Source organism: Protomyctophum parallelum (assembly GCF_964188405.1).
Source record: "Protomyctophum parallelum genome assembly, chromosome: 7".
Taxonomy (NCBI): Eukaryota; Metazoa; Chordata; class Actinopteri; order Myctophiformes; family Myctophidae; genus Protomyctophum; species Protomyctophum parallelum.
Window position 1 is genome coordinate 3,701,131 of NC_139705.1, and position 22,945 is coordinate 3,724,075.

Consider the following 22,945-nt stretch of genomic DNA (forward strand, 5'->3'; position numbering starts at 1 on the left):
AGAGAGAGAGAGTCTGTGTGTGTGTGTGTGTGTGTGTGTGTGTGTGTGAGAGAGAGAGAGAGATAGAGAGAGGTCCGGGTGGGTGGGCTCCGGCCATCTATATGGGTTGCACCCTGAGTTGGGACTGGTGCGGGCCGGAGGACGAGCTTCAAGCGGTGCCAGTGGTCAGAAGCTCGTCCCTGAAGAGAAGGAGCCCGGAGAGGAGCGACAGTGGCAGAATGAGGCTTACCAAGGTCAGTGTGCGTGTGCGTGTGCGTGTGTGCGCGCGCGCGCGCGCGTGTGTGTGTGTGTTTGTGTGTGTGTGTGTGTGTGTGTGTGTGTGTGTGTGTGTAACAAGTGGCTGTGCATGCTGTGTACATAGTATGTGATTCTTGATTCAGTTATGTGACAGGTTGTTTTTTTACACACACACACACACACACACACACACACACACACACACACACGCACACGCACACGCACACGCACACACACACACACACACACACACACACACACACACACACACACACACACACACACACACAACATGTTTATCATGCACACACAGGTATATGCATATGCATGCACATGCATTCAGGCCTATATGGTCTTTCAGGAACATTCCCAGCAATTTCACAGCTTTGCTCTTCGTGATGCAAAACCCATGGCAAGACTGAGCTGACTTGAGCTTCACTGCACTGGGACAGCTTGCATATCTCCCGTGTGTAGGCTACTGTAAAAGTACCAAGAAAAATGGAAAGAAAAAGCACAGCATATATAATCAGTAATCACCTTCAGTATGAGAGAGTATAACTACAATAAGTCATCAATATTGAGGATTTGTTGTAAATTGCGTTTTGTACCTGCCTGTCGAGGTTGAAGTTTCATATTGAATCGGAGTCAAATGGAGAGTTTTGTTAATCCTTATGCCTATTGGAAACTTGACGCTAAAATGTATTCTTTGAGGGAGGGATGGAGACTTTAAACTGTATTTTGCGTGTCTTAATGGTACTTAAGACACGCAAAATACAGCTTCTTATTGACCACGCCTCCAGGTCTTAAGTTAAGTAATAAGACCTGGTACTTAAGACACGCAAAATACAGCCCTATCCCTCATTTACATGGAAAGAAGCCATTGGGTAAATGACACGATTGATTGGATTTGTCTTGGTGATGTTTTGCTGAATGCACGCCTGGGCTTCTTGATAAGATGATGTGCTTAATGGATGATGGCATCTCCAAGCTGTGGCCAACATCTGTCCACATACAATAGTGCTGTTGTCATGGCCCCCACCATACCGCAAGGACATTACCATAATATGAACAGACAAAGACTGGTCTTAAAGTGGAATACGACTCTATAGGACACGACACACCTAACCATTTGTGTTAGATGCGCGATTGCGCGTTCACATGTGCTCACGTGTGTGTGTGTGAGAGAGAGAGAGAGAGAGAGAGAGAGAGAGAGAGAGAGAGAGAAGATTTTCAAAGATGTTCATTGGACCCAAAAAGACCCATCCAGCTCCATAGAGGCCCATGTATTTGGGCCCAACTTCACCTAGACTGTATTACCTTAATAAACATGGTCATGAATACTTTCTGCTTCCAGTCACTAGTTTAAAGTCTCATTTCTAATGTCATAATATTCTTTTTGGAAAATGATGGTCCCATTTATTAAAGAAATGACCATAAAGTCGCGTATGTTCTGAGGGGCGTGGCTACCGTTACAGTCTATGAACGGGATCCCCCATGCACCCACTCGAGTCAAAATAAAAACCAACGGAGAAGAAGGGGGGAAGTCCCGCCTCGTTGTCTGGGCCAGCCAATGGGCCAGCTGGGCCAAAACGGATCTAGAAAGATGCCGATGTACAATTCAAGGACTGACAGGCTTCATTTTACGTTCATGTTAGACCCGGGGGAACGCTTTGTCCATATTCTTTACAGTCTATGGTTGTGACGCAACACAAGTACATTGCGAGGTTATATATCAGCCATTTAAAGTATAGAGCTTAACCCATTCTGGGGCGGGAACCCCTTTTGGTCGTTAGCATTATGCTATGCTTTAGCTATTGAAAAATAGCAGACCTACAAGCTCACAGCGCGCCACCGAGTGGCGCGCTACGAGCTTGTATAGGTCTGCTATCTTTGAAAAACCGAAGAACCGACTGACACATATAGAAACACGGGTTAAGTGGGTTCAAAATGTTTCTGTGCTCTCGCTTTTCCAAGCGTCTGTGCAGTGTCTGTGCACTGCACGCACGTGTGCATGACATATCTGCTGGTCTGGCTTCGCCGTGTCATACAGTCCCTATATATATGGTTCCCATAATATATCACGTGCTGAACAGCGTGGGAATGTGTAGACCTCTGCTTCTACGTCATGGTGCTGCAGCTGACCCTGCTGCGTGGGCGTGGGAAGCACGGAGATCCTCCCCCCCCCCCCCCCCCCCCCCCCCCCTTGACCATCTGAGAGGATGGGAAACTGTCCCCCTGACCATCTGAGAGGATGGGAAACTGTCCCCCTGACCATCTGAGAGGATGGGAAACTGTCCCCCTGACCATCTGAGAGGATGGGAAACTGTCCCCCTGACCATCTGAGAGGATGGGAAACTGTCCCCTTGACCATCTGAGAGGATGGGAAACTGTCCCCTGACCATCTGAGAGGATGGGAAACTGTCCCCCTGACCATCTGAGAGGATGGGAAACTGTCCCCCTGACCATCTGAGAGGATGGGAAACTGTCCCCCTGACCATCTGAGAGGATGGGAAACTGTCCCCCTGACCATCTGAGAGGATGGGAAACTGTCCCCTGACCATCTGAGAGGATGGGAAACTGTCCCCTGACCATCTGAGAGGATGGGAAACTGTCCCCCTGACCATCTGAGAGGATGGGAAACTGTCCATGCTGTTTATCCTGTTTGCTCTTGTGCTATAGCTTCTGGCCATCGTCATCATCATCATCTACTTCTTCTTCCGCCTCATCTTCTTCTCCTTCTGCTTCATCGTCATCGTCATCGTCATCATCATCACCTTCTTCTTCTTCTTCTTCTTCTTCTTCTTCTTCTTCTCAGTATTATTATTATTATGCTTCTTCTTCTTCGACCAGTATAGTCAGACTTGCAGTGTTACAATGAGTCACAATAATGGACATGCGGGTTCATATCCATCTGGGAACCCATTGGGCAAAAGCAAAGGAAAAACAGCTTTTCCTTTGAATTGAGTCAACAGCGTGTCTTCTTGAGAGACTATACGTTCATACAGTCTAAAACATTCTGTAACAGTCCGAGAAATCACCCTGCAGATGTTTTTCTTATCCGTATTTTGTCTTTAGATCTGCAGTTTCTCACTCAAACAGAAACCGTTTCACAATGATCTGTGTTGATACATTTGGTTTGTTTTCTTGTGTTTTACTTTAAAACTCTTGAGGGCCTGGTGATGTAAGATCTCAGCTGAGTGAACACGGGATCTGGGAACTATTTTGTTGATAGTCAGTAGAGTAGAACGTCAACAAACAACCAGATAAAGTCCTGAATAGCGTGACTCAGATAATGCCTGTCGACTGCTTTTGTTTTGCACATTATGATTTTGATTCTCTTCCAACGCAATATGATGCAATATTCACTTGGGAGGATAATAAGAATGGTTTCCAGTAAATAGAGGCCTAGGAGAACATGTTATATGCACTACCGGTACTTGTGGCTCCAAGTTGTCTGCATGCCAGCTGCAATAAGTAAGCAATACACAGATCTCAAATTCTAAATCACAAGTATATATGTGATATACCATGCGAGCGCTGGCGCTTTGGCATGGGGGGGTCAGATCAACATATGGAATGAATTCTGTACTGGCCATATATGGAGCGTGTCTTGAGTGTACAGGGTTTGATGAGGTCAGATCAACATTATGGAATGTCAGAACAGGTCATCTCCATATATGGAGATCTGAGGGTGGCAGCAGGGGGCAGTGGCTTGAGTGTACAGGGTTTGATGAGGGCCCATCATTTAGTTTTTGCCGGCTGCTGGAATGTCAGAAGAGGTCAGCTCCATATATGGAGATCTTAGGGTTTGAGGTTTGAGGTCAGATGCAGCGTTGCTGCCCGGCTCCATATACATGCAGATCTATAGGTGATGATCCAGTCTTCTCCATATCCAGGGTTTGATGAGGTCAGTGTCATGATCTTAATTCATACAGTATACAGTATGGAGACGGCCATATTTGGAGCGTGTCACGAGGCGTGATGGACTGACGGCCATATATGGTGGCGTGACTGACGGAGCGACAGGTTATAATTCATAGTAGTCTGCGATCCATTATGGTCGCAAAAAGAAAATCAATTGTCAAGCCTTGTGGAACGTTTCACACAAAACAAAATAATACTAATGTCCATAAACAATCAAGTTCACTGAGGATTTAGTGGACAAGTGAAATTCCTCATTGATTTCCGTGTCTTAATATTCACATCAACTCACTGTAACGTTAGTGAGCTGTGAATATGTTAACCCATTCTGACCGGGCACCCATTTTGGTGTTGGCATCATGTTATGCTTTAGCTATTGAAAAATAGCAGACCTACAAGCTCATATCGCGCCACCGAGTGGCGCGATACGAGCTTGTAGGTCTGCTATTTTTTGAAAAATCGAAGAACGACTGACATTTTTAGAATCTGATCTCAGGTCAGAATGGGTTAATCAGACCAGTGTGTGTCCAGCGGAAAACTCGTATGAATCTGATCTCAGGTCAGAATATGTTAAAGTCAGAGGCAGAGAGCAGACACAGCATCCAGATCCACATAAACAACGATCAAAGTTATTAAAGGACCACTTTTCAACCTATCTTCATATAATAGGTCCTCACTAGTAATTATCATGATAAAATGGCACGATGTTTTTCCTACTCATTCTGTGTCTCATAGGAGGGCTGTGGGCAGTTTAGAAATGACATCATCATTAGGCATATTCTTTTTTTTAAACAATATCCTTTTACAAACATTTTTAGATTTTCGAAATGTTTTCGATTTTCAATTTGTATTCCCCATCGATGATGTCACTGGAAGACGGTTTCTGAACTGCCCCACAGCCCTCCTATGAGACACAGACCGAGTAGGAAAGAATTGCGCCATTTTTTCAAGATTATTAGTGAGGACCTATTATATGAAGATAGGTTGAAAAGTGGTGAAGTGGTCCTTTAACTGAATCACTTGGCAATTGGAATTATATTTATTTACACATCCCCCGTCCAATCTTTAACTGCTATGAATGAACCAGTGATAGATAAGGGGACGCCTGTAATGAGAGCAGGCTTTTTGTTGCTTTTAGTTTTTGCCCCCGAGCATTGTATTACTATTATTGTTTGGCTTCACGTTTATATTATGTTTTGTCCTGAGCTTCCCATTCTCAATTCTCATATAGCACCGTGTGAGCCTGTGAGGGCATTACCACAAACATTTGCACTGTTTTCGTTTACGGAAATCCTGAGTGTACAAATGGATAAATTAAAGCAGCATAATCCAGGAGTTACATATTATGCATAAATGGTATTTTACCCAATTTGTATCACAGAGTATATGTTTGTTAATAGCTAGCACGGCTGCAGTGCTGGCTGGTCTCCCTCCTCTTCCATTGAGAACCTTTGACCCTGGTAGGGTACTTTATTGGTCGAACAAGTCAAACTGAAGCCCATAAGCGCAATCGCCAATTGGGGATTCCCTCCCTGTCCCTGAGTGGTAGATGTTTGGTCTTCCATGCAGCAGACCTATAGGGTTGAATCAGGTGTTAACAGTTCAGTTGCAATGACCTCAATTATCTCTGTCAGGAGAGGACATAAAACCTATGTAGGCATTTTAAAAACAATGACTCTCGCTTCCAAACCTATGTATATAATTTCTATGTTTTCTCATTGAAATACTTTTAGTCAGAGCACGGCCGCCTCGTTTCTGTGAAAATAATAGAGAGCTGAGGTTAAGAGGCTGGTTTTATATGCTTTACATGTATTTGTGTAGTGCTTCCCCTTGAATTCCCCATGAACAACAACAACAACAACAACAACAACAACTCTATGGCTGACCAGACCCAAGAACCACAGGCATTCACTACAAACAATCTCTCAGCACAGGAAGTTACACTGACCAGTCAAAGTTAAAAATACACCCCAACTGGGCTCTAGAATTAACTTCAACTTAAAGCTGGCATTCAAGAAACAAGATTCTTATTGTTAGACCTACATCTCGTACACAAGCGTAGAGTTATAGGGTTTTGGTTCCTCATACAAATCATATAGGCCTACAGGATAAAGAATAGAAAAAAAGAAAACTAACCCGGCCTGAACGTGGCCAGAGCGCTCTGTCTTCTGGTCTGTGGAAAAGTAACATTTATGAGAAATATTTATAATGTGCTGTTTTCAATGTTGATACACTTAAAAATATAAAATAACTAGAACTGCACTCTGTCGAGTGCCTACATGCTTGTTGCACACAAGTAGGCCATAAATGGCCTACTAGTGCGCAAGCAGAGCACGCAAGTACTGTCAAATTCAAATTCATTCTTTCGTTACGTAAATTAACAACAATCAATTAGGTAATGTTGTAATTAATACGGATGAGTGGCGGCTTTCGATGGTGACGTATATGTCGATCAGTGTCGGGTGGATTAAAGGAAATGCCTCTATATGTATATGTGATTTGTAAGTTGATTAGCGGCATACTGTGGTTACTGTGCGTACGCCCCGTTTGATGCGTACAGTATGTACCGTAGCAGCATAATGACGTCAGGGTATAACTGGTACAACTAGCTCTCAATGATGACGTAATGAAGACGTGGATTAAAGGACCCAATGCCAGGGTGTAATTGGTTTTCGATGGTGACGTAATGACGATATGTTTTAGTGTCGGGAGGATTAAAGGTAATGCCCCCATGTATACATGTATGTATACATGTATGTATACATGTATGTAATCTGACACCACTGCCATATCAAGCACAAGTAGTCATTACGTCATACGCTGGCACGGCGCATTCGCATCAAACGGCGTCACAGCGACATACGCATCGAAGCACTGGACGAAAACTATTAGTCTGAATATAGTCATATATTCGCTATGTAGGTTAATTTGGCATAAACATAAATGTATGACCGTTCACATACCGGTAGTCCCAAACAAAATAATAATAATAATCTTAAATCGAACGGCAATTCAACTTTTACAGTATTATGTTAGAATGGACAATTTACTTTCCAGGCAAGTGGGCACATGGCCTTTAGACAAGTAGAACATGACCTGTACTTGCCCAAAGTGCCTGCATTTGGTTCCAACACTGTGTGCAGTATCTCCTTATGAACTCACCTGAAACTTCAGATTAGAATAGAAGAGAATGTGCTACTTCTTACAATGTCCACATAGCAAATACTTGTGTCCAGGACCCGGGGTCCAGACTCAGGGGGGGGGTGGCCGGAGTAGAAGAGCAGCTCCAGAACAATGACCGGTCCCAAAGTCCAACCCAGTACTTGAGGAATGCTCTTTTTGCGTATGTTCGGGGTATATGGGCTCGAAGGGGGTCACATGAAAGGCAATGGTGGGAAGAGGGAATTTAAACACATAAACCTTCTCCTCTATCCAAAGATCTGCACAAAACCCCAACAAATACCAGCACCACCCTTTAAAGAAACACCGCACAGCGAATTACGCACCAGATATTTTCTTTCCTTTCACCCCTCGCCCCCCAATAAAATGCCATTCCAAGAGTGTGTTTTGAAAGAGTCTGTCTAGAGAACATGTGGTGTGTGTGTGTGTGTGTGTGTGTGCGTGCGTGCACGTGTGTTTATGTTGTGTGTGTGTGTGTGTGTGTGTGTGGGGGGGGGGGGGTGCAGGGTACCTGCCATGGAAACGGTTCAGTGCTTTATTAAACTCTCATCGACAATAAACGTAAACACTGTAATTCTCAGGATGCCTCCAAGCAGAGCGCAGTCTGGTTCCGCTTGTGTATGGGTGTGTGTGTGCTCATGACTCTTTGTCTGTCTTTCTTCTCTCCAGCTCTCTCTCTCTCTCTTTCTGTTTCTGTCACTCTCTCACTTAGTCACTTCTTTACCCCTCTAGTTCACCCCACCACTCAACCCACTCTCTCTCTCTCTCTCTCTCTCTCTCTCTCTCTCTCTCTCTCTCTCTCTCTTTCACTCCTTCAACAGCTGTAGCTTATCAGCCTTTGGCTTAGTGTGGTCTTACACAATCATTCCTCAAAACTACACAGTCTCCTTTCTCCTCCCTCTATCCCCTCCTCCCCTCATTTCCTCTTGGCCGTAGTTCCCACTCAGTCCACCCCTCTCTCATTTACCTCCATGGCGCTGCATAGCCTTTCCACTCCCTCGGCCCTACTATAGTCTAAATCCTCCGTTCTGGCGCTCGATCGCTATATAGGCCAGAAGCACCTGGCGAGACCAGCAGCTTTATAGCATGTCATTAGTGGACCAGAGCAGATGATGTCTCTCCTGTCGCACTAAGTTCAGTTCGATATGTTGAGTGAATATATATATGCATGCACTGACGTCGTGGTGGTCATAATTACTGCTGTGTTATGTCTACATTTATTAGTCCGGCTGAAGGAACGTCTGTGTCCGGAATGCCACGAACAAATGATCACCCAATGGAGGGTGCGTGATTCTACCTGATTGTGGGTCTCATTACAGGCGTGTCTCATGCATGAGACCCCCCTCATTTCTGAGGGGTGCTATATCCCCTCCAATGTCTGGCTTTCATGTGTGAAAGCCAAGTATATGGACTTGTATTTATGTTTTTGCTTTAAGCAGCCCCCCCCCCCCCCCCCCCCCCCCCCCCATGACGTCATGTGGCAGCCAAGTCTTTTTTATGCCCCTGCAGACGTTCAAAAGCAAACAAAAGCGCCACCCCTCGCGTCGCATGAGTGTGATTTTCTTTTCTCTGACGGTGCCGTGTGCGATTTGAGAACACGACCAATGCTTGTATTACGTCACAGTGGCTGAATCAAACAAATGATGCCCTATAGTCCCTTCCCTGCATGCACAGTCAACACGACCCCAAACCTTAAACCCCATGCATGATCTGCACGTTACACACACACACACACACACACACACACACACACACACACACACACACACACAAACACGCAGCACAACTCTTTTTGTTCCCAACCCCCTCCGTTCTCTCCTTTCTCACCGAGTATATATTGCATCGGGCGCGCATTTTCATCTTTCACCTTCATCTCTCCCCTTCTCTCTCCCATCCATGTATCTGCCAGCACTTCCAACTGCCTCTCAACACCATATGCACTCCCATCAGCCCAAAAGAGAATTTCTTCACACAATCAAACCCCCCAGCCCCCCCCCCCCCACCCCCACCACCCCAAGAGACTCCGATCTATCCATTCGTACCTTCTTTTTTTTTCATTTAATATGAGCCGGAAATTCCAAGGTTGTGAGAGCTGTAGCCTGGACTGAATTATTCCACGTGTTGTTCTTGGGAATGGTTGCATGACTCACAGTCACATTCTACACTGATTGGTGGTTGATATATACAGTGTGTACAGTATAGTATAGTACTGTAGTACAGGCTGCATTCCATACCTGCAAATCAATCTCACACATATGGGAGCGACTAAGGGATTGCGGTAGCAGACGCAAACAATGTCCAGTGCATTAGTCTGAGGCTGGGGAATAGAGGGGCCTCTTTAGAGGTAGAAAGACACGCATGCTACAAAGTCAGGCATACATACCACATACATAGCAGACATATGAGCACATGTGTGTGTGTGTGTGTGTGTGTGTGTGTGTGTGTGTGTGTGTGTGTGTGTGTGTGTGTGTGTGTGTGTGTGTGTGTGTGTGTGTGTGTGTGTTTTATCCGAGTGTTAACCCTCTAAGACGGTAGACCCGCATTAATTTCTAAAAAAATAGATTTCAACCTTACTACTACTTTGTACTACTAGGACTAAGACTAAAAATATGTTAAAAAAAACTACTAGGACTAAGACTAAAAAATATGTTAAAAAAAATAAAAAGAAATAAAGTTTTTTATAATAATTATATAATAATATAATAAATTGATAATTTACATTTGGGGGATATCTTTCACAATAATGAATAAAACATGTCCTAGACATTCTAATGATGTCAAAAAAACATATATTACAATTATTTTACTTACTTTTATTGGGGTTGAAGGTCAAAAGTCATAGGTTAAAAAATGTCCAGAATCTTTTTATTTGTGTGAATCTCAGCCTCTGTGGGGGGTATTTATATGCAAATATCATGACCAATGGCATTGGAATGGCATTGCAATGGACATCACTGATGACGTTTAGGTGCAAAAAAGAACAGAAAAAATATATAATAATTAAGTAATTAATTAAAATAATAATTAAAAGTTGTTGCTATATAAAGCAACGACGCTGGGTCTTAGAGGGTTAAAGCTGCAATCCGTAACCTTCACGTCCTTCCCAGGATCTGAACCTGGAGAGTTCGGGAAGGCAAGATATTTCCCTTTGAATTTCATGCAATAACCTCTTTTGTCAACCATTAGTGGCCCTACTGACTCCAACCACATGATCTAAAATAATTCAATGTATAAGAGCAGGGTGATCTCCAACCACTGGAGTCAGGCGCGTCAACTCCAGGGGTGCGTGGTAGCTTGTGCACCCACTGGCAAAATAATATGCACCCACTGAAATGAAGACTGAATATCGCCTCCCCCTAGTCACGTAGTCACACACCTTTAGGGGGGTGGGGGGCGCTTGAGCCAAGAGGTGTTGGGCGAACCGGTATTCATTCAAATGCTAACAAGATGGCTTTTGTTCTGCTGCCAGGTAGAGAGTATGAATGTTGCATAAAGTACAGTACAGGCTTTACTTCCCTTTGACTACTATGATGAAGCTGCACCTCAAGCCCCCAGCGTGGCTGGGGGCGGGACTGGGGACTGGGGAGCACTCACTAACGTTATAACAACATGACGCCCCTGACTGGAGTTGTGTTCTGCATTGTATCAATCTACCACACAGATTGGTTACACATTTTATTCACTTCACTTCATCATGTTAATTAAGAGAGTTAAAGGAGAATTCCATGCTAGAATGCTTTCTTATCTTTCTTACCTTTCTTTGTAGTTGTTATGTCCCCACCAAAGAGGTCTAGGTGTTTTTTTGTGCAAAAACTCCTTATTGGCTATTTTCCCTACCATAAGCCCTCAATGAATTGCATTGCATTGAATGGAAATTGAATGGGGCTATGGGGTGTTATGCTAGTTTGCTTATTTCCATCGAAAGAAGTAGTAAAGTGTGCCGCTTGGGATATTATTACTTGCGCAAGCAGAGCGCGCAAGTAATGTGATCGGCCTGGTCCATTTGTCGTGACAGCCGTTCCGCCATTTCAGGACCCCCCCAGAAAAACATCAAATCTGTGCCCGTATTGCTGGACCAATGATGACGAAATGACCATATTTCTTACGTCATCATTTAGAGCTGGTCATACACGTATTTCTTACGTCATCATTTAGAGCTAGTCATACACGTATGTGTATGACTAGCTCTAAATGATGACGTAAGAAATATGGTCATTTCGTCATCATTGGTCCAGCAATACGGGCACAGATTTGATGTTTTTCTGGGGGGGTCCTGAAATGGCGGAACGGCTGTCACGGTTTTTGGACCAGGCCGATCACAGAATACCGCTAATCAACTTACAACTACACACTTTATACAGTATAGAGTATAGAGTATATATGTATACATATATAGTATATGCCTACTGTATATACTATATATATACTATATATATTTCTTACGTCATCATTTAGCTCTAAATGATGACGTAAGAAATATGGTCATTTCGTCATCATTGGTCCAGCAATACGGGCACAGATTTGATGTTTTTCTGGGGGGGTCCTGAAATGGCGGAACGGCTGTCACGGTTTTTGGACCAGGCCGATCACAGAATACCGCTAATCAACTTACAACTACACACTTTATACAGTATAGAGTATAGAGTATATATGTATACATATATAGTATATGCCTATATACTATATATATTTCTTACGTCATCATTTAGAGCTAGTCATACGTATACTATATACATAATCAATAAAAAATAATTTACCAAATTGTGCCTGATCTGCTGGGACCAGAGTACGTGGTGTGTATGTAAGAAATATGGTCATTTCGTCATCATTGGTCCAGCAATCCGGGCACAGATTTGATGTATGACTAGCTCTAAATGATACACACCACGTACTCTGGTCCCAGCAGATCAGGCACAATTTGGTACATGCGCGCTCTGCTTGCGCACTAGTTGGCCATTTATGGCCTACTAGTGTGCAACAAGCAAGTATGCACTCGACAGAGTGCAGTTCTAGTTTACATTATGAAGAGAGGATATATACAAAGAAATTATAATTTTGAGCAATGGAAATAAGCAAATTAGTACAACATCCCATAGCCCCATTCAATTCAATGCAATTCATTTAGGGCTTATGGTAGGGGAAATAGCCAATAAGGAGCTTTTGCACAAAATAACACCTGGACCTCTTTGGTGGGGACGTAACAACTAAAGGTAAGAAAGCCTTTTAGTATGGAATTCTCCTTTAACCCATTTAGACCTGAGGACGATTCTTAAAAAATGTCTTCTAAAAAAAACAGTTTTCTGAAAAACCTATATGTTCCAGCGGTGCTCAAGCTTTTCCACGTCAAGGACCCCCAGAATTATCTGTATTTGGCCGCCGGACCCCCATCTGAAAATATGTAGTTCCAGGGACCCCCCGGAAGCAAAGAGTTGAGTTAAAAGCGTTCACTCTGAAAGAATATACATTCAAAGATTTGCACCACATTTTCACTATTTAAAAAAAATAAATAGCAGATCTTAGCACCTTAGCGCGGCACCGAGAGCTTGTAGATCTGCTATTTTTCAATGGCTAAATTATAACATAATGTCTAAAACACCAAATGGGGTTCCCGGCCAAAATGGGTTTTAAGTTAAGAGAGTTAATTAAGAGAGTGTACAGATTTTGCAAATGGGTTACAAATGGAATAATAATTTACACAGGATTTGAATGTACTCAATACATGAACATTCATGTATTTATTCATATTTATTCATATATGCACATACAGACAGACTACTACATTATCCCCACTCATTACCAGCTCATGTGTGTGGCCCTGTGGTTAGAATATAGCTTGGCGATTGGGAGGTCGGGTTCAATCCCCAGCCAGCCGGTGGCCGGTCAAGACTATAGAAATGGGCCAATGCTTATAGCACTGAGCATCAAGGGTTGGATTGGGAGTAAGTCTCAGTGCCATATACCATGTGGTTCCCAAACTTTTTTGTGTCAAGGACCCCCAAATCAACATTTATTCGGCCACGGACCCCCCATTTGAAAACATAATGCCAGTGACCCCGATAAGGGAGGATTTTTACAGCTCTAGTGTAGTGATTCCGAAACATTAATTTCATGGACCACCCAGTTTCACACGCATTATAATGCTATGGACCCCCGATTTAATGGCATTTCTATCTCTGGCACCCCATTTTATATTAAAAAAAACACCGTTAATTGAACTCTGAGAGTGTACAAATGGAGAGTTTGGTTCCCAACTATCTCTAATTGAGCATAGGTACCCCCTGGAACTCCCTCAGGTACCCCCAGGGGTCCCCGGACCCCACTTTGTGAACCCATGCCATATACTATAGCGCCATGAAGGGGTGTATACTGATACATCAAGCCTCACAGCTCACCAACTGTCGGTTCTCATGGCTCCTTGGTTTTACATTATACAACCTAAGGTCTTCAGCCTCATTAAACCAATGCTGTTTTCACTTATGACGGGTGAGCCCTTGCGCTGTACGTACTGTACTGTAGCACGTCATTGTTTGTTTGATTGATTGATGCATTTATTAACAGATTGGAGAATTACAGTACATTTCAAGCACAACTCAGCATATCAAAAAAGATAGGAGATTCGTTATCTTTGAAAGCCAGTTAAAAACAAATCGGCCTACTCCATTCATGTTTTTATCCAGAGCCTTCCTCGGATAGACAGCTGTCCATGTCCGTGGTCCTTAACTCTTTTAGCGCCACCTGGTGGTCACCAGTTTGGGCTTTGAGTGCCAATTCTCCCATTAGAAAGAAAGAAAGAATTTGCAATTATATTATGCATGTAATGTGCATGTCATCACCTGTACACCAGATTAGAGGGATTTTCATAAATCTGGTTCATAATTACCAGGGCCAAGACTTGTCCTTGGCCCTGGTGGTAACTGTACTCGTACTGTAAATGCTTGCATGTCATGTCACAGAGAAGGCTATAATATTGTCTCTGTGAGCGCCAATAACTCTTTACTATTGCAGTTCTCACGTTCCACCACTTGGTGCTGCTGCTAACACACCACAATAATCTACATTCTAGTTGTTTCCTATGTTCATCCCGGGGACCACCTGAGCTTTGGTCTGGCAAGTCGATACGGCTGCTGCTCAGACTATAGTGACGTCATCTCTTTACATTGCCGTGCTACTGTTTCTGTAGATAGAGACAGAGAGGAAGATGGGGCTTCTGGATGTCAAAGACTATACAGTCACACTGATACAAACTTGACTAAATATTAATATAGGCTATACCGTTTAACTTTGGGACATGCCATATTTTTGCCTGAATGACTTCATGTGGGGTTTTTTTTTTAAACAAAATCTACCACAGACTGGGGGCCCTGTCCTGTGCACTGTAGGGCGCATGCTGGTTAACGTGCGTCGATGGAAATACTTGACCCCCCCCCCCCCCCCCCCCCACTCCCCCCACTAGAAATTACACCTTCTGTAATCCATATCCATCCAATCCCGGACGAATATCTCCACTCTCCCCTCTCAGAACGGACCAATCGGGGATGGGAATTCCAGTAATACAATTCCCACACATGCTTTTTTATTTTTTCTGTACGTGTCGCAGTCGCTCCACCCCACTAGTGAGTCGCACACAACGGACTGGAGTAAAGAAAACAAGTTATCTCATAGTCGGGCAAGCTATGTTATGTTATGGGTGGGCTTTCCGCGGAATGAGAGTCAACTCTTGAGCCAAACACACAGAATTATCCACAATGAGTAAGGTAAGTTCGAAAATGTGATGCGTGTTTTTTTTTTTTAATCCTGTTTTTCTTTCCTGTAGGTTTTCCTTTGCTTCTTTTGGAGTCTTCAACTGTTTAATTGGAGTGATTATAAACGTATAAGGGACGTATGGAATGGATCATGGACCGATGGATACACTATAAGAATCAACATGCTTTAATTGTTGCTTTCATGACTTTATTCTGATCTTGGTGGCCCGCGCTCTCACTGCGCACAGCCGACGCTGGCTATAGATAAGACAGTGGCACAGCTCGTCAACAACAATGTACAACAATGTACAAAACTGTATAGGCTACATGGACAACTTTAAACTGTGTAAAGGTTTGGTGCCCTCGAGTCTCAAAACTTTCTCGACATTTGACCAGGCACGAGCGCTCATTGTAAACCAGCTTGTGTTTCACCGCGTCTCTAAAGCAAAAAGCACGGCAACGTTTACTGCGTATATCCTCATGTATCTGTGTTGATGGCGCAAGCTGGTATCACATCACAATGCCTTCTACTGTCATCCTATTATTAGCGCTGATGACAGTCGGACATATAATCAACATGACCGGAAAAATGTTATGAAAATGATTTCGCCAACCCTCCCCCCGATCTCGACTCCATCCATGTCTGTGTTGCGTCACCAGTAGGACTCAATATTTCGTAAAGTTAATTGATTTATTAACAGTTTGCAAAAAGGCATGATTATATAAATGGTGCTAAAAGGATAACACAATTGAGGCTTGTTTCCATTGTGGTCATGTGTATTCAATCCATAGGTATTCAATAACATGCAGGCCATAAACGTAATAATAAAACAAATATGTAGGCCTATACAGTAAACAGTTGAGGGGTGTGTGTGTGTGTGTGTGTGTGTGTGGGGGGGGGGGTCATTCCTGGTGTTGGCTTGGATTTTTACAGGGACCAGTTTCAAATTACAGGGTGCTCTTATGGCGATTTTAATGGGTGCACGTAGTGTATATGCCTGCTTGTAAGTTGCAAATGCACGCGCATCGTGCACGGATGGTGTGGTGTGTGTGTAGGCTACTAATATGCATGTGTGTTGTGTGCGTTGACAAACATACGTTTCACATGTCAACCCATCAAGGCAGACTTCCCTATCAAGGTTCTCACATTATTAATAGAGTTCCTTCCCCAAGTCCACAACGGAGGGTTTGACAGGAGGAAAGGACTCATGGATTATAGAACAAGATAACATTGTCATTCTCCTCCCTAAAACCTTTCCTTCGGGGCTGATAACAGCGTGGTCGTTAATGGATTTCTCCCGTACGAACAATATGTCATGTTTCGGCAGACAAGCAGCGGCGAGTTTTGTATTTTCATTGGCCTTCTATAGCTGGAAGTGTGCTCCATAATATGTTACTTGAGTTCCCCCCCCCCCCCTCGTCAACTCGTCCAGCTCAGTGGCCTTGTGGTTAGAGTGTCCGCCCTGAGACTGGGAGGTCGGCGGTTCGATCCCCGGCCGGGTCACATACCAAAGACTGTAAAAATGGGACCCAATGCCTTCCCTGCTTGGCACTCAGCATCAAAGGGTTGTATTGGGGGGGGTCAAATCTACTAATCAAATGATTCCCGAGCGCGGCGCACGGCTGCACCCCTCCGCTCCTTGGCTGCGGCTCACCGCTCCAAGAGATGGGTCAAATGCGGAGGACACATTTCACTGCGGTAAACGTGTGTGACAAATCTTATGACTTTGACTTTGACTTTGACTAGAGGCCTGACACACACTCAGCACTTGCTCCAAATCAGTGGTCATGTTCACCTCTCACTCCAGAAGTCCATGCGTTTTGCATTGTTCCGGTCCCAAAAAAAGCCTTGATTGTTGTCCTCGACATATTACCCAGAAACAGCCGAATAAACACCCAGCGTGAGACCATGTAAAAGGGCGATGTTCGCGCCTCCACTGTGGATGGGAATCGGCACATGAGACATGATGGAACAACATGGACGTCTGTTTTCGGCGCTAAGGATCTGCAGTAGTAGGGGAAGGTCAGCCAAAGTAATAACAGCGATATTATCGACTGACAGAATGATCCGCGACGTCTCGCATGTTAGCTCCGCGGGGCGACCCCCGATAGGAGGATGACAGCGTCGTCTGTCTGTTAGCTCCGCGGGGCGACCCCCGATAGGAGGATGACAGCGTCGTCTGTCTGTCATGTTAGCTCCGCGGGGCGACCCCCGATAGGAGGATGACAGCGTCGTCTGTCTGTTATCTCCGCGGGGCGACCCCCGATAGGAGGATGACAGCGTCGTCTGTCTGTCATGTTAGCTCCGCGGGGCGACCCCCGATAGGAGGATGACAGCGTCGTCTGTCTCGGAACGACGAGGCTGAAATGAAGTTACAGTCGCCAATCATGAGATGGTAGCAGAAGCAGAAGTTCATTAGTGAGGCTGTGTGTGTGTGTGTGTGTGCGCGTGTGTGTGTGTGTGTGTGTGTGTGTGCGTGTGTGCGCACATGCGTGTGTGTGTGTGTGTGTGTCACCGGAAGTGTGTCATGGCGTCACACTGACCTCACCTCTGGAACAGGCTGTCTCTGTTCCCTTGACTGCCTGTCCCACCCTTTAGACACACACACACACACACGCACACGCACACACACACACACACACACACACACACACACACACACACACACACACACACACACGCACACGCACACACACACACACACACACACACACACACACACACACACACGCACACGCACACACGCACACGCACACACACAACATGCCAGAGGATGTGGCACATGTACGCAAGTAACAGCCATTACGGAATTAGCATCCATTATCTTTTCATCAGGCAGCAGATGGTGCAGCTTGTTCCTGTTGTCTGTTGTGGGAAAGTGTAGCCTATTTCTGACCCTGGTATACAGTTCAGTGGCACTGAACTGTATGTAAACCTGTACAGTCAAAAGTGAAATGGTTTTGTACGCCACGAGCACATTTCAGCGTAGTGTATGTTTGAGGGGCGCCATATGTAGATGAGCAAATCTGCTATTTTCCTTTTTAAAGTCGTCATGTGGGCTTTTTGAACTTTTGAGCCTTCATTTGATAAGAGTGGAGAAGAGTAGGTTAGTGACATGCTGCAAACCAAAGGCTGGCCTTAGAGCCCCAACAACCACCCAGCTATTGGGGATGCCCAAAATGGGCATAGTTAATTGACGGTCAAACAGAACTTCCCTTCATGGGAAACCTCAAGAAATACGTAACATTTTATAGCAAAAAGGTCAGGTGGGGGGAAAACCATTCCCATTTTAACCAATGGTCAAATTATGTAATTCCTCTCGGGGGGGAGAAACCAGACCAAAGATGTCCCCCCTTTTAAGGAAGATGTTTTCGCAGCTGATGGACAATAAACGAGAGGGAAGGGGGTCTCAGAATGATCTAGAGACATTCTATTTCCCATCCCAACAGATGGACATGATGTTTCCCATTAGATTGGGATGGACGACAATCCCCAGTATTCTTCCAGGGTCCAGAGTAGAGCATAACAACGCCACCTCCCCCCTGAAGGAGCGTATAATTGTATATCCATGGCCTCAGAGGCCTTTCTGCAGCCCAGGGCGAGGTCAGTGGGTCCAGTCCAGTCGTGCTGTGTAGTCACTGATGTACCACACCAGTACCAAACAATGTCCATCATTGTCTAAATATCAAGACTATTTATATATAGAGGGAGGAGAGTTTCCAGGAGGTGTGTGTATTTAGGGAACGGGGTGAGACGTGTGTGTGTGTGTGTGTGTGTGTGTGGGCCGGTGGGGGGGGGGGGGGGGGTACACTCACGTGCGTGTATCTGTCATGTTTGGGTGGACATGAGTAGCAGCGTCATGTGTGTGCCGGTGTCTAATGCATTATATATATATTATGTATGCGTGCGTCGCGTCGCGTCGCGTCGCGTTGCGCGTGTGTCGCATCTCCGCACCCCTCTCCATCGGTCAATCCCGCTACTGTTCTTTGATGCCTGCCTGGGTGGACGCTGCAGTGAGGAAGAGGGAGGGATTTCTTGTTAGAAAGCATCTCTTTGACTTCATAACCCCCCCCCCCCCCCCCCCCTAGTTTCTTTGCCGGGCGGCAAAACATATAAGAACAGAACCTTCTTGTGTGTGTGTGTATGCGGGGCTGCGGGCATATGTTTTAATGGAGGTGGGCCGACGGCGGTGGGTGGGTGGGGGGGGGGGTGGGCTGTCCTGGAATACTGGGGATTTCTGGCGGGGAAGAGGAAGGGGGTATACTGTAACTTGTCCTGAGTTCCGCTGACGGTCTCCTGTCGCCGGGGGAATACGTGTTTGCACGTGAGTGTGTGTGTGTATGGCTCATACCCGGCATGTGTTTGTCTCTGCTATAGTGCAGTGCACGTTGCACGGAGGCTTTTGTTTTTTTCCTTTTCGTTGGGGTCACAGGTATAGCCGTTTACGACGGAAACAGAGGTGGGTCCCAGCTGGTGGTGCTTATTAAAGGAAACGAGTACGTAGCTAAGTAGGCTAGAGTGTGCGGCTGCTGATGCCTGGCAGAGTGTGGAGAACTTGGGTTGGCTCTTCATTGGCAGTGGGTCTCTGTGCTTCGGGGAGACGGATACAGTTTGCTGACAGCGGGGACAATTTGATCGTGGAAAAGTGGAAATGTGCAATGACTGTGTGAGTGTTTCCATTTTTGGCAACTGTTGCAGGACTTACAGTCCTTATGGTGGGTGTTCTTTTTCTACCAAATAGATTAACGAAGCATTTGCTCAAAGTTTATTCTAAACATTTAAAGCAAATTAGTTAAAAAAGAATATATTTTCCTCTCTGTCTGTCTTGTCTCTGTCACTCTCTGTTTCTTTCTTTCTCTCTCTCTCTCTTTCTCTCTCCCCTCCCTCTCCTCGCTCTGTTTTTGCAACCAGAGGTTGCATAACAAGCACCGATAATGTCTTTATTAACTTAGAGACACATGGAATAACACACAAATAAGACACATGTCTTACCGGAGCAGGACATTTTCTGTCCATTACGGCGGGGCCACAGTAATTGATGTCATGAGCTCTTGCAGGGCCGTGCCTTGCACGTTGCTTTAACTGAGAGTCCAAAAGCACATTCTCTGTTGTGTCCACTGTCTGTCCCCCGTCTGGAGGATTTCTCTGTCGAACTCACTCCGGCTGACCTGAGATCAGATTCACACGAGGTTTCCACTGGACACACACACTGGTCTGACTAACCCATTCTGACCTGAGATCAGATTCTAAAAAAAAAAAGTCAGTCGTTCTTCGATTTTTCAAAAACAGCAGACCTACAAGCTCGTAGCGCGCCACTCGGTGGCGCGCTACGAGCTTGTAGATCTGCTGTTTTTCAATAGCTAAAGCACGACATGATGCCGACACCAAAATGGGTTCCCGTTTCAGAATGGGTTAATCTGTATTCTTCCTTTTAGTTGAGGCTGAACGTACAGTGGGAGGAAACCCCCCCCCCCCCCCCCCCCGGTCCCAGCTGCCAATGAACCTACCCTGCAGCCACCCCTGCATTAGTCGTGTAGGGCTTCGTACACACATAAAGAACAAATGTCCTGTGCTCTGCCTGTGTTTCATGGCCTCATACACACATAAAGAACAAATGTCCTGTGCTCTGCCTGTGTTTCATGCAGCCGCCCCAATGCTTTTCCAACGGTGGTTTGACCAAACAGTTGTGTGTGATTGCTCCCCCCAATCAAACACAAGTGTTTGGTCAAACCACGTCACTTCCGTTGGAAAAGCATTGAGGCGGCCGTCAAACGCAAGGCCAGAGCACAGGACATTCCTTCTTTATGTGTGTACGAAGCCTTGGACTTTTGGACAAACAATATTTCCTCTCAAGGCCTCTAATGTGGCCCCCACAGACTGCAGGAGGTTTTAAAGTTGTCGGCGAGTCATCAGATCCTCTGTCGTCTTTTTTACATATAGGCGAGAGTTCACCAAGATGCGATCCAGACCCGATACATAGATAGATACATATAGATTCATATAGGCTGACATCTCACACACGTGCAGGATGCCGTGATACAAGCGCGAGATCGACACAGGACGCCCCTCTCCCTCTCTCTCTCTCTCTCTCTCTCTCTCTCACACACACACACACACACACACACACACACACACACACACACACACACACACACACACACACACAAAGACCCCTTTTCCACCAGTTGGTTCCCAATGGGAACCGGTTCAGTTCTTTTTGGTTTTTAGTCCATGAGCCAGAGCTCAAAAATTTGTTGGCAAACTATACCCTATATTAAATTGTTTATAGGATCAATACAAGTAAATGAATACATGATAACCCATTCCACAGTAGTACCTTTTTCATATTTTTGATTATTTTGCATATTTTCCTACATAATGCCTCATTTGCATATTTTAAAATGTAAAATTTGTAATACAATAAATCATTGTCTTCGTGTAAGTACTCAATTGGGGAAGTTTAATGGTGATAACAATCTAATATAGGTATGGTTTTGCCCACTCAATTCATAATTAATGTTTCAATTTTGGAGCTCTGGCACATGGACTAAAAACCAAAAAGAACTGAACCGGTTCCCACTGGGAACCAACCGGTGGAAAAGAGGCCACACACACACACACACACACACACACACACACACACACACACACACACACACACACACACACACACACACACACACACACACACACACACACACACACACACACACACACACACACACACACACACACACACACACACACACAGGAATAGCCAGGCTACACAGGGCAAAATGTTTGTGATAGCGTATAGCAGAGAAAGCAGGTACGTAGGGATGTACTGTAGCTCTGGTCTGAGTAAAGGCTATGGACCAGAGCTACATCCCTACCTGCTTTCTCTGCACCATTTAAGGCCGTTTCCGAATGTCAAAATGTAAAAGACCAATATTATTATGAGGAAAACAAGATGGTAAGACAGCACAACACAAATAGAACAAAGTTTACCTTCAGAAAAAGCGTTTCCGAATGTTAAAATGTAAAAGACCAATATTATTATGAAGAAAACAAGATGGTAAGACAGCACAACACAAATAGAACAAAGTTTACCTTCAGAAAAAGCGTTGTTTATGGCTTCTGAATGTAGGTCTTTTTAACATGTAATGTCTATTATGGAGTGACGTCACGTCAACACCACTATAGGTCTGGAAAGGGGCGTGGCAAAGGGCTGTGAGACAGGCCTATTGTCCAGAAATGAACACTGTATCTATATTAACCCATTCTGACCTGAGATCAGATTCTAAAAATGGCTATTACATCCTGACAGTTTCATTATTAACCGTCTTCCTGCCATTGCCGAAGCCCTTCGGCAATTGAAGCATTAATTTGATATTAACGCTTGCTGCCATTGCCGAAGCCCTTCGGCAATTGCTCTTTTATAGTGCTTATGATTGATCAAGCCATAATGCTACTCACGTTAGCCGGTTAACTAGCAGTGTTTTTAGCACTGCACTGGATCGTTCATATTAATTCACCGTCGCCATAAGAATCCATTCTATCCGTTTCTTTCAATCGCCTGTATCTCCTATTCCTTGTCCCAGATGGCATTTTTGGTCAAAACAGCGTTTCTTTGACGGCACGAGCCGACGTTGTGGAGTGCTAAAATGTACCGGCATGATTCGATCATGTAAACAAAGGTTGTCTTGGCAACGTAAAGCTGGCAGGGATAAGCTCACTTCCGGTTGAGGCAAAATGTGGCTTTTCAAAATAAGAGCTCAAATTAAAAAAATGCTGGCATGAATTAGGTCCTAATTTCTCAATAAATGGCAGCAGTAAAAGGGTTAACCCATTCTGACCCGAGATCAGATTCTAAAAGTGTCTTAGA

At 44.7% G+C, this 22,945-nt stretch overlaps 1 protein-coding gene across 1 annotated transcript in view; it reads left to right on the plus strand.

The window, feature by feature from the left end:
• The first annotated feature begins 6 nt into the window (after window positions 1-6).
• The window catches only part of LOC310861386 (tensin-2-like), a 104,272-nt gene continuing 81,333 nt past the window's right edge, over window positions 7-22,945 (plus strand). The window contains exon 1 of the mRNA XM_083768806.1: window positions 7-233. Coding sequence (XP_083624932.1) covers window positions 102-233 — 132 coding nt within the window. The 5' untranslated portion in view covers window positions 7-101. The remainder of the gene's footprint in view (window positions 234-22,945) is intronic.